Source organism: Canis aureus, chromosome 9, assembly GCF_053574225.1.
Source record: "Canis aureus isolate CA01 chromosome 9, VMU_Caureus_v.1.0, whole genome shotgun sequence".
NCBI classification, from domain to species: domain Eukaryota; kingdom Metazoa; phylum Chordata; class Mammalia; order Carnivora; family Canidae; genus Canis; species Canis aureus.
Window position 1 is genome coordinate 15,062,927 of NC_135619.1, and position 13,019 is coordinate 15,075,945.

At 35.1% G+C, this 13,019-nt stretch overlaps 1 protein-coding gene across 5 annotated transcripts in view; it reads left to right on the top strand.

Moving 5' to 3' along the window:
* The window catches only part of AKAP6 (A-kinase anchoring protein 6), a 539,311-nt gene that overhangs the window by 438,663 nt on the left and 87,629 nt on the right, over positions 1–13,019 (top strand). For all 5 annotated transcript variants that reach the window (XM_077908985.1, XM_077908989.1, XM_077908988.1 and 2 more), the window contains one exon: positions 12,264–12,410. In XM_077908985.1, the coding sequence (XP_077765111.1) occupies positions 12,264–12,410 (147 nt within the window). The remainder of the gene's footprint in view (positions 1–12,263; positions 12,411–13,019) is intronic.

Sequence of the window (13,019 nt, forward strand, 5' to 3'; positions counted from 1 at the left end):
ATTTTGGATCTATTAAGATTAAAGATGTAAAAATCTTTTAAAAAGCCAAAAATATGCTACAAAGAAAAAGTCTTGATATCAATACATAGAGGGATGATGGCATTTCCATTGTGTTTTTGGGAGCGAATAACTCTGGAAATGCTTTGATCGGCTCTGTCTTAAAACCTAAAACATGGTGAGTTCTGGATATGTTTCTCAGGGCTGATGTACATAAGTCCCTGAGGAATGCCTATTTGCGGTAAACCTGAAAAGATAGCTTTTGATAATGACATTATGGAGGATAGTGCTTTCAGCCTTCATTTAGGCCACTGATTACTCTTAGATTTCCAAAGTCACTGTGTTCTGTAGCAATATCTTTTTGATAAACTACAATGGCTACAGTGTTCTACCTCTCATTTTTCTTGTCATCCTCAAAGAGAAAGCATGATATTCTCTTTGAAGAACCATTATCAACAGCATTAACATGAGAAATATATAGTCTCTTCCTTATGAAATTAATTTGGCATTATTTTTGAGGTGCGCAACATCTTGGCAACTGCTTTGGTTTAAAACTCTGTGATTTGGGAAAAGCACGTTTCAGAATGTTTAATTCAGCGATACAAAAGGCACTAATGAAATATGCATGTATGAATTTTATATCATATTAGTTCCCTCTTTCTTGAAATCTGAATAAAAGCCAAACATCTGGATTACGTTTGAAAAGCCTGAATTTCCAATTTTCAGAGAGATTCAATCTATTTTGACATTGCACACTTAGCCTTAACATTTACAGTGTGCTATTAACATTACTTGCAATTGTAAAAAAAAAAAAAAAAAAAAGTCCAGATTTAAACAAACTTGGTGCCTCCTAATGCTAAAAATATATCTATATTTGAAATGGCTGCTGCTGCACAACTGTATACGTCCATGGTTTAGGCTTCATCAGCATTTCTATTATAAATACTTGTGTTGAACAAGCCTATAATTCAGCTATAGAGATATGGGGTAAGCTTTGATATATAAATTCTCCTATGGTTGTATATTAAAACAACAAACAAAAATTTGTGTATTGCTTAGTTTGAAAAACTGTTCATTGATTCAGTGTTTACCAAGGACCTCAAATATTCAAAGTACTCTTCATGATTGGCCAAAAATGGAATAGCCCTCATCCTTTGAGATTTTATATTCTTCAAATATAAGACAAATAATAAGATTTCTGTTTTTATGGATATTTGGATATATTTTGGCAGCTAGACTAAAGGCAAGTGCATATTTATGGTTGTAATTTAGGGAGGTAAATATGGATACTGATGCTTTATCTCATTTCAGTATCATAGTTTACGTAAGATATAAGTGATCAGTCAAGTTTTAAGAGGTAAAGTAAGAAGTTCTATGCTACACAAGAGATCATGGAAGACAGAGAAATGTGACATTGTTTGAAATTTGCACAATAGTAAGCCTTCAGTGGACTTTAATTTACTACACTCAAATTTTTACTGGATTTCTTATAGCATATATTAGGTAAATCTCATTCTTTTGTGACATGTGGATAACAGCTAAAGTCAGGAATTTCCCTTTTCTCATCTTATTTTGCTTTATTAAAAAATTCATTAGATTATAAAGTAGTACCCGATGAAACAAAAATAGATGTGTTGCAAGGCATTTTGTTTAGGTCAGAAGATGGAAAGTAGAAGAAATAATACTTTTATATTGGAAACTTTTTTGAAGGAGAAAACTGAGTTTCATTACATTAATTGCTGCTCCTCATGTCTTTTTTCCATCCTACACTGCATACTCTAACAGATATTACATAATTGCATAACTATTCTTACTATGTGCTGACATGACATTACGACAGCCCTGATATGGTGCATCATAATGAAACCGTAATTAGAACAGTCATGATGTATTATGGCAATGATCCACATCGTCACTGAAGTGCATTGGAATGCACAGAAAACCCATTGAGATGTGCAGATTTTCAACATAATATAGCACAACCATGAAGTTTCATAGCATGGAGGAGAAATTGCCATTATGCCCACACTGCTGGCAGCAAGGGTTATAACACATTTCTTCAATCTGTTAGAGAAAGTTCTGTATTGATGGAAGGAAATATTTGAGAGTGGCATTTGTGAAGTTTATGTCTTTAAAAAAAATCTACAGGAAAGACTTTATTGAAATATAGACTTAGCTGCATAAATTCTATAGAAGTTCCCCCATAAAATATTTACCAAAAAAAAAGGACTCAAAAGGTTTCATTTAATGACTCAAATTCAATGAAATCCTTTTCTAAAGTAGGACAGATTGAAGATGATTTGAGGATTTTTCATTTAACCTTGCCTTTTCTTCTCATTCTCAGTGTCCTATCTTGGGCTTTGATTGAGTAGCTTACATTTTATATGGTTATATCTTTGCTCCCTTGTTGTTCTCCTAGGTTTCTCTACGTGAGAATCTTATATGTGAGTCTTGTTCCAGTAAGTGATGGCTTCTCCTTCACTTGGTGTGTTTTGGTCTTAGCATTCCTCTTATACACATAATAATATGATCATTATGGCTGATTTGGGGATGGGGGTGCAGAGAAGTTCCACTTTCTAAAACAGATAGGAACTGTAGACTTTATTTTCTAGACCAGTTCTCATTCAGTTCCTAACTATGTCATAAAATATCCCAACCAGTTACACTTCCGATGTCTGCTTGAATACCTGTGGTAAGTGGGAACTCCCTGTTGCCCCAGCTTTGTTCCTACTTGTTCTTCAGCCTTTGATCCCATGCCTGACCTCTGAGATCAGATGAAAGAAATTAATATTTTTCTATTGAAAGTCTTCTAAATTTTTCAAGTCTGCTAACATGTCCTTTCCTCTCTTCTGTCATCTTCAACTCTTACTTACCTGTTGGCTGAATATCTTCAGCTCCTTCAATAGCTTGCTCCTTGGTGAAACGTTAAATATTTGGCCTTCCTTGAGTGCTCTCCTATGGACATTTTAGACAGTGCCTAAGCCCCTCTTGGAAAATAGAACCCAACCAGAACCAGGTTTGAGCCTAGTAAATCACAATCAAGCTGTTACTTTTCTTATTTATAACCCTATGTTTATCTCAGTCCAGCCCAAATCATATTTCCTTTTTTATATTTACCTTCCACTGTCTGTTGACTCATTGAACCTAAAGACAGTTTATGCAGTTTTTGTATTTTTATTTTTTTTATTGGTCGGAGATTATTATCTCAGGCTTGACATGTATCATATCTTCTACTTAGATTTAATCTACTATGCTAGCATGTTGTGTTCTCTTTGGAGTATAGTATCATCATAGCTTCAGGTTGCCTACGAATTCAGATCCAGCTCAGGGACATAGTTTGGCCTGCACAGTGTCAAAAAGTTTTAATTCAATGTCTAAAATTTAGGAGATTTCACATGAAAATACATATTTCTGTCTTCTCTTAAACCAGAAACCTGTTCACATAGAGACCATCCTGAAGCCATATTCTCAACAAAGGAACAGTTGAAAGAGCTGAGTAATGGTTGCCTCATTTAGATGGAACTCATGTTCTCCTATCCTCCACAAACCACATTACTTCTTTTTCCCCTTCACTCGGATCGAATGTTTGTAATCATCCAATTTTTTCATTGTTTTTCTTTTAGTAGAGAAAGTAGTTCTCTTCTTCTAAGACACTAGCAATGGTTAGAGTATGAAAGAAGATGACTTAATCTGTGCTCAGCTCAACTTCTTTACATTAGCTGCCAGGTAGTAGGATACTACTTTAGCTAGCTAATACTGGCTCAGAAGAACTGATCCTTAAATATTCAGAAATTTTGCCAGTGGTAGCCACCTTTGGTAGTTTGGAATCTGCCATGGGAGGAGTATTTACACCAGGGAAATCAGCAAACACTACAAATCAGGGCTTTTTTTTTTTTTTTTTTTTCTTTTTCCTCAAGACAGCCATTTTGCTTATATACCACTACCTTATACATATTTGAATTTCTGATCTTTGAATTGAAATATTTATTATTCTCTATTGGTCATTGAGATTAGTATAATCTGGCAATCCAATCAACATGCCATACACATATTTTACTTCCATGTATCATTAATAAAAATATTGAATAAGACTAGATCACAAAAGAGCACTGTAGTACAAGATATCCACAAAACAGTGATCTTTACATATGTTGTTCAACAGGTTCTCAGGAAAACTCCTTGCTTCTGTGCTTCTAAGTGATTACATCCTTCTGCTCACTTTATGCTTATGAAAACCTAATGGAATCACGAATACCTGATCTAGGAATTCACATCCTTGCTGTAGGGATTTAAGTCATTAGATTTTGGGTGTATGTTCTTAGCAATTTAATTATGTTTAAAATCTGGTTAGTAGTGTAGTAAATAACTGGTATTGCTACAAAATTGCATTGAGAAGGTAATAGGATTGAATTTCTACACAAGTTGACAGTCAATTAAAATTTCCATATATCCAATGAGTTAGCCAGTTCTTGGCCGGGGAGCTAGAACAAATGCCTTCCTCCTAAGCCGATCACATCAAAACAGGCAAAATTTATAATAAAGTCAAATCAAGACTCAATGCATCAACTAAAATGTGAGCGTGGTTTATCAAATACAGATCAAAAGCAAGAGATAGACTAGAGAGCACCCACGATATTTCTTCCTTAAATTCCTCTATTTTTTATTGTCACTGGAGGAAAAATAACACATTAAAACCTCCTTACTGAATTACTGTCCTAAACCAATAGATCCATGGGGCTTGTTCAGCTAAAAACCACAACAGACTTTGTAATGCAGTGATGTAATCTTGGCTTTGTGTCATTTATATTCAACCTAAAAAAAAAAAAAAAAAAAAAAAAACAATTTTCCTGAATAGACAGGCTGACAACAATATTGTTCGGTGTGGGTTTTTATTTGGATTCTTTCCAAATGGTTCACATGCCTTCACAGTAACACATCATGCTTGCTTACGTTTTTTTTTTGCCTGAATTCCAAAGTTTGCCCCTTTTACTAGCTTTCTATTTTTCTTTTAAGGTCTCAGTTATGTTTGTAAAACTAACCAGCTCCACCACAAAATTAGGATGTATCTTGCAGAGTGCATTCATTTTACTTTTTGCATATTTTTCCCGAGGTCATGTCAAGGTTAGTTTGAATTCCATCCTACATTAAGACTTCTTTCACAGCTATTTAGCTCGGCAGCCTACTCCCCGCTGGGGTCTGCCCCTTGGGCACGTCAAAGCTTCAGACCTGACAAATCACACACAGATGAAGCTGTACAGTTTTTTAAACAGTTTCATCAGTAACTTTTTTTTCTTTTTCACTATCCTCCCTCATATTGAGATTTTTTTTTCCCTCTGAATTACCATTTAAGGAATTTTAAATTCTATTTGAAACATTTTGTTTTCCATCAAAATTGCAAACTAGCAATATCATTTATTTTCTAGTAAATCATACTAATAGCCTCCTAGTCACCAAGACTATACACCAAAAGACCCACAGACCTTTCCTGACTAGTGTAACTGTAATTCCATTGTTAAAATCTATTTGTAGCAGGAAGCTTAGTGTTAGAAAGGTGGTTACATCTACCGGAATCAGGGGGAAAAAAAGTCAACCATAAAAATGCATTGAGTTTATGACATATTACGGGTTGAGCCTAGAAATGTTTCTCAAATGGTTCGTAATATGCTCTTATCAGTATTTTAGCAAAGAGTGAAACTAATGGTGCAACTCCATTTCCTGTTTAATTGATGAAGTTAAAATGCTTGGTTGCTAATGAGTGTATTAGCAAACAATGTCCCCTCTACAGGCTTAAGTAAATCAGGATTTTTTTAAAGCAGTTTATAGTCCTTATTTCTATATAACAAAAAAAAAAAAATTGGCTGTCACAAGATTGCTAGATCAACTGAAGAAATGGTGTAATTATTGCTGTATAGTCATTTTGGCAATGTCAAATGGCCAGATTATAGTTTTCTAGTTCTCACACTAGAAAATAGTTATTTTCTTTTACAAACCATAGGCTTTTCATACATTTTCATTCAGGACAAACAATACCTGAAGATCTTAACTGCAGACTAAGCAAAAAACTTAGAAGTGAGAAGGAAAAATAATATTTGAATGATTCTCCTCTCCTTGGTCCTCTTTTACAGTTACTCAGTATAAAAGCACCCAGCGAAGGGGTCTTTAAAGGTTGCTTGGTTGAAACTAATTAAAGACAGGTCTAAATAGAAAAAGAAAAGAAAAGGGGATCAAAGGAATTACATTAGGTGTCAGGATGTTGTTTGGGGACATTTTATTTAGGTTTTTCTAATTCTATTCCAGGAAAAAGCAAAATTCTAAAAATGTTCATTTTGTTTTTTGCCATAATTCCACATTTGCGTTATTTTTGCAATAAGATACGTGTCAACAGGCAAACATCTTGAAGAAATCATTTCGGCATTGGCGCATTAACACATTATGGTGAAAAGAGAGGCTTGTGCTTTTCACGCAGTGCATTTCAGTCTTCAATTAATGTGAAAGCACTACAATGCCTATGCAACTTCTCTTGCCTAGTGGTGTACCATTTATCATTGCAGTTTTACATTGACCTTGACACCCACTTCATTAGAATAAAGATTGTCTACCATTTAGGTTACATTGTTCCTCTGCACAGAGACCCCATGCAAATTTCTGTTCAGATAGAAGAGCTGCGAGGCTGTCAGAGGTCATCTGCATTAAATGATTGCTGCTATTTTCCAACTGCTTCTTTTCATTCTACTCAATTCAGGGTAGGAGGATCAATCAAGTCCTCTGCCTGAAACAGTGGGACTGCTGGGAATATAACTGTTTTGGGTAGTAGTGGATATGCCCTAAACAGTATTAAATATTTAATATAAACTCATTAAAGGCCATGCAAAGGCTTCAGAAAGATAGAAGATTTATATAGAAATCTAAGGGGCTAGAGAACCTTTTAAAAAATAAATAGAAGAATAATAATCAATTTTATAATTTTAGATAATGAGATCACAATAGTTCTGAAACTTAGTGAATCTTTTCTGTGGAGACTTCTTTCTTACCCTTGCCATGGGTAGGGAAGGGATGAGACAGGCAGGCTTGGTGTTCTTATGCAGTATTTCAACATGAAATCAGAATGAAAAGTTACTGGTTCTTGGTGTTTTTATTTTTCTTTTATAACAATGAATTCTACTCTGGGTATTTGTTTTCAAAGGCTTGGGTATTTGTTATGTAAAAGAAATGATTGGAGAAATAAGTTGCCAGGTTTCCTACTTAAGTTTTCTGAGTGATATAATTGGAATTAAATTATTAATGGGAGATACTTTAAAAAAGATTGTTTTATGATCTTCTATTAGGGAATTTGCAATTCATTTTAATATTTGTAGTTTGATTTATATTAAAGATAATGCAATCTATGTCCAATTAACAATACATGGCCAATGTAATGTGATTTCCAGATCATGCAAATGGAATAAGCTAGAAGAGGGGGTAAAACTCAATTCTTAACCTCAGATGTAATTTGCTGTGCGAGTTCTGGCAATTTTAAATGACATTGCACTTTTTAATTTTTCCAAAGGCTCAGCAGCAAATTTATCCCAATCAAGAAAGCCTATTATTAATTTACAAGGACAATTGTAGGAGTCTTTATAATTTCTCCGTGCAATTATTCGCCATAAATTGCTAATGATAAAATACAAAGAGTTTGCAAGAAATAACGACTATTATTTGTCTTGGGCTTGAACCTTCTTCAATCTGGAACATCTTCCTGGAGTGTAGGTGATAGTGGCTCCATGTGAAACATCACATGCGTTGTGAAATGCTGGACACTGGTGTTCTGGAAAAGAGGGCAGCACAGGAGCTGCGGCAAAGACGGCACTGGCCTCTAGCAGATTCCTGCACTCGGGGGGCATGTACAGCTGAGCCGTGGACCCTGGACTTTCATATAAAAAGACTCTTTGTTCGCCACTGAATGGCATTAGGCATGGACTTGCTGAGGGGCCACCATGAAGCCTCGCATGAGGAGGGCAAACACTAGCCAGAAAGCACAATACGAGAGTCACAGACAGACACATCTCTGCATTTTGGTGCAAAAATGCATATTTTCACGTATAGTTTTACCAGTAGTTTGGTGTTTTGGTGTATTCCTAGCATGTGCTTTCTTGTAAATAGACTAAAATACATGTTTTGTTTTGTTTTTTCCCTCGCTGTATTTTCTCTCTCTTTCTGTTGTGAGTTTAAGGGAAAGGGGATTATGCTGGATATACAGGTGTTTGTGTGTGGTATTACTTTGCACTGGGAAAGATACTCAAACTTGATATTCTAATAACCAGATCATTTTCCTTGCTTTAACCCTTCTTGATATAAAGTCACGTAAAGCCCAGTTAAAATGTGGCATAAGATGTAAATGTTCAGACCCTGAAGACACAGAATTGGACAGCTCTATTCTAATAATCAAGAAAATTCTTTGGTTTAATTCTTATGTTTCTTGTAGCCAAAACTTCACCCTCTGCTCAGCAATGTCTGGTCTCTTTTCAGCATAACCAACAGAAGCACCATACAAAAGTCTTACAATGGATGTCTTAATCTCTCTGTGTGCTTTTAGAGCATTATTTTGAATTCCATCATGCTGCCTTTTTTCTTTCCTCTTCTGAAGTTTTATTACAACAGCAGAATTCCCAGGGAGCTTTGGGGGCAAGGTTCACATAATATAGCCCTGAAGATTTGCTTAGGTGGAATCCATCCCCCAATCCTGGCCATCTTTTGATGATCTTTCTATTTCAAAAAGATTCACTGGGTAGTCTTATAGCATTAGCTGTATGTAGTTTATTTTCTATTTTTTTTATTTACTAGACAGTGAGCATCTACAACCCTTTCATGATGCTTTCTTTCTCTGACCTCACAGTGACAAGGCATCTTGTTCTTTAACATTGAGGGAGGCAGAAAAATGCTTGAGTTGCTCAATGTGTGCCTTCTATACCAGTTTCAAAATGGCTTATTCTTCTGGTTTCCATGGTGACAATTAACACTGTTTCAAGGCATTGTTCCAGTCTCCATTTGGGCAGAATTTTTGGTGTGATTTTTAACAAAAAAAAAAAAAAAAAGATTTTAGGAGGGAAAGAGCCTTTAGCATAACTGTCAAAAAAGTTATCTCAATCAAGTCTTTATGCATTTCTAATTATATTTACTTTCAGAAATCCGTGTTTTACTGGCTTTGTTTTATAATTCGATTTTAGCATTTGTGTTTTTAAAAAGCAAGCACTGAGTAAGAATTTCTAAAAACTTCTTTAATTTTTAGTTAAAAATAGCAAGCTAGTGTTTGTGGTTATTTTTAGCTTTGTTTTTAAAGTTTTCTTATATACCTCCCAGTACACATGGGAGTGGCATTTTGGATAGGAGTAGCCTGTGTCTTTGATTTAGATCATTCACGTATCTATTAGGAGGCTTCATTAGTCAAAATTGAATTGGCCAGGCAAATACACTTAATAATGTAAATATGCCCTTTCAATAGAGTATATTTTATTTTCGACTAGACAGAGAGGCCCACAGCAGGTGCTGTGGGGAAATTAAATACTGGATGCTTATTTACCTTAGCACTCAAGGAAAGCCATCTGACTTTAACTTTGTTAATCTCATTTTTGGCTATTGAAGAGTAGTCCCTATCATAATATCCCCAGACTATAGGACACAATGGGGCAGTCTCTGCTCACTTGCTGCTGTGGGTGAAATGAATATGAAGATTAAATTATCTTCTCTCCACAGGAGAAAGTAGCCCTACTTGATAGGATGACTGAGAACTGATGGAGCTGGCAGTTGATTCTCCCCATCTAAGGCTTCTTTGCTGAAAAGATGTTGAAAGAGAGAAGAGCAAAATGTCTTGGGTATCAGCAAAAACAACCCTCTGGCATTGTTACACATATATACAACTTGAGGTCCTAAGTCATATCAGATTCAACCTTCAGAGGGCCTCAAAACTTAAAGTCAATATCTGTGCCTTAAATTACATGAGATTCTGGTACCCCTTGTGCATATACTGATACACCTAATGATTAGCTAGATTCTTCTAGCTTTTATAGTTTGAAAGCATTGTCCATCAATCACATCTTTGATCAAGCTATTTATACAGTAGGTTACATGGTGGTGAGACAGGGAGCATATGTAAAGACAAGTTTTTTAATGTAATAACCTTTTATAATAGCCATTGCAGTGACTACTTGTACAACATTTCCTAGAGAAAATTATTTTACTATGTCTAAAATAAAATTAATTGCTTTTTATATTTTTTTATTATTACCAGACTATCATTTTTATGAGACAAATCTAAACTGTCCTCTGTCTTGACTGATCTGTTGTGTGGGAGCCCTTAAAAGTTGGGGTAAAGAGAGGGATGAGCTTGTCATAAGTGAAGTGATAACTGGTTGAGACTGCTCCCAGGTGGCACAGTCAGAGGACTCCTTCTATCAGTGAACATGGCATAAGCAAAAGATTTAAATAGGATTCTTCTGCCTCCCTGAAATGCTGGTTTCCCCTATATTATGTCAAAGAAGTCTTACCAAATTAATTATGTAAATCTTTGTCAGCAGCATCATCTTTAGATGGGAATCTGATTACCTAAAGCAGATTGCCCTCTCCCAATCATCACTCTGATAAATAAAACACTATCTAGGTTTCTAGAATACTTGTTGAGTGTTTTGTCCAGAAAACTCGAGTGGCCAGTGTTTTTTAAGTATTGGAGTAACATGGGCCTGGTAATTGCCTGCCATCAGAAAATGCAATCAGAATCTCCCACGTGTCACAGGTCAAATTCTGGAAGAGTTCTGATTATGCATATTCATGTAATTTTGGATACTTTGACACTCTGATCAACATTCATTAATACTATGAAATGCTTTAAATCATCTCACTTAAAACATTTTGTTCTGTGATCCACAAATGACTAACATTTGCAGAAGTTTACATAATACAAATGATGTGTGTGTTTAGTGTAAATGAAAGATTAAAATATGAAACAAAGTATGCAAACATATACACATAAATGCTGAGTATCTATTACCCAAAACAAGGATTTCATACCTTCTTTTCCTATAAGCTACTTCCAATTGTATTTTAGTTTGGGATCTTATCTAATACTGTGTTTTCAGGGTGAATAACATGCTTGGTCATGTTTTGGACTTCTTGATTTGCTACTTTGCCCAGACAAAAGCTTTTCTCTTTGGATCTGATAAGGCAACCCTCTTAGCTCAGTTAGAGCAATAGAGCAATACTATCAAGGGCCTCAGTGGCCCAGCTTACGTGCCTCAAAGGAAAAAATTGGAGGATTGCCATTACGTTTTGGAAATGTGCTAAAGTTGTAAATATGGATAATGTTTTAACCAGAATCTAGTTTTCTACTCAGAGGTGTTTTTGTGTGTAGTACATTTTAAAAATATAGTCATTTATAGCTATTTGTAATTTAAAACTTTCTAACTATGAAGTTATCCAAATAGAGTTATTTGAAGAGAATCACTTTAGAAACTGCCACTATAGAAATCACTATAGAAACATTATTAAATGGCACTTAGGTTATCTCTAGCAAAGCATCTCTTAGCAGAGACTCACTTGGCAGTTTATTAGAATATAACGTATATTGGGGGAGAGGTATCTGTAGTAAATTGTGATGTTGGGGGACATTTTGTGGTAATCATTAAAGAGGCATAGATTTGTAAATATTTCTAAAGCACTGATTTGCTCTTTTTTTTTTTTTTTTTTCTCTATATGTACCTCTTCTCAGGCCCACACAGTTTTTAAGTAAAAGAAAAATGGGGAGAAAAAGTGTTAACTGAGAATTCAGGAGACTTACAGGCTAAGGAGGAAGGTCACACAATCTTTAGGGATCATTTTATTTGTACCTGTACCACCAGTTCTTTGTGGGGCAGAGATGAGAGATGGGCAGTACTCCGGAGTCACATGTTAGCTGAAATGAACTGTGATATTAAATCTCTCTGGACCAGGTATTTTCCTGTTTGGAATATCTTAAATCAAAGATCATTTGTGTGTGTAAACTTTACTTTAAAAATGACATAAATCTTAGTCAACTAAATGCAATCCCTTGGATGTTGATGTATGTGTGAGTGATATATATTTGAAATGTTTCTGTAACATTCCTCAACTACTACAGATACTTGGATTTAGCCTCCCCATAAATTTTATTGGAAACAAAAACATTTAACACCCATGAGCATCACTAACTCTATGCTGAAAGACTCTTTAAGAACACCTGTCTCCCTAGTGAGATCTCTCCTTTTCTTTTTCCGTTTCAGCGGTACAGTGTGGAAATGTCCATCAGGGACCCGAAAAAGGCGGAGCTGCTTAGTAAGGTTGAAGCACTGAAGAAAGGTGGCGTTTTACTACCAAATGATCTCCTTGAAAAAGTGGATTCAATTAATGAAAAATGGGAACTGCTTGGGGTATTTGCATTTTTATTACTGTTTGTAGGTTATGTGTACATTTTTTGTGTAGTGAAGTACTCTATCTGTCTGATTTCTAATTTGAAGCACAAATATCTCTCTCTTTCAATTCACCACCTACCTTTCAAACAAGCTATTTATGCTATTATGAGAGAAAAACACTGCTTTTCCTCTTCTGTTGCATTTTTTTTTTTTTACTCTGAGCTTGTCTTCTCTCAGATTTTAATAATTTTGGTTCTTTAATACATAAAAAAGTAAGTAAAATATGCCATGTATTATGGGTATGCACCAAGTCAACTATAATACAGTATATCTGATATACACTGACTGTCATGCTTGAATGAATGTTAATAGAATTTATTCTGAAGGTACATGTTAGAGACATCCACTGTTTAACTATTTACTGTACCCTTCAGATGAAAAGTGGAGTTGTCACTACAGCTTCCAAGTCACAAGAAAGCCACCAAAACAAAGATGCAAATCTGACCCAAATCTGAATTGCAGAATGAAATCGGCCACTGTTTTGTGCCTCAATTTCCAGCTCACTTTTAACAAAAGCCCCCCCAAAAAAAAAAGTTTCATGTAATTCATTTCACGCAATGATGGGCT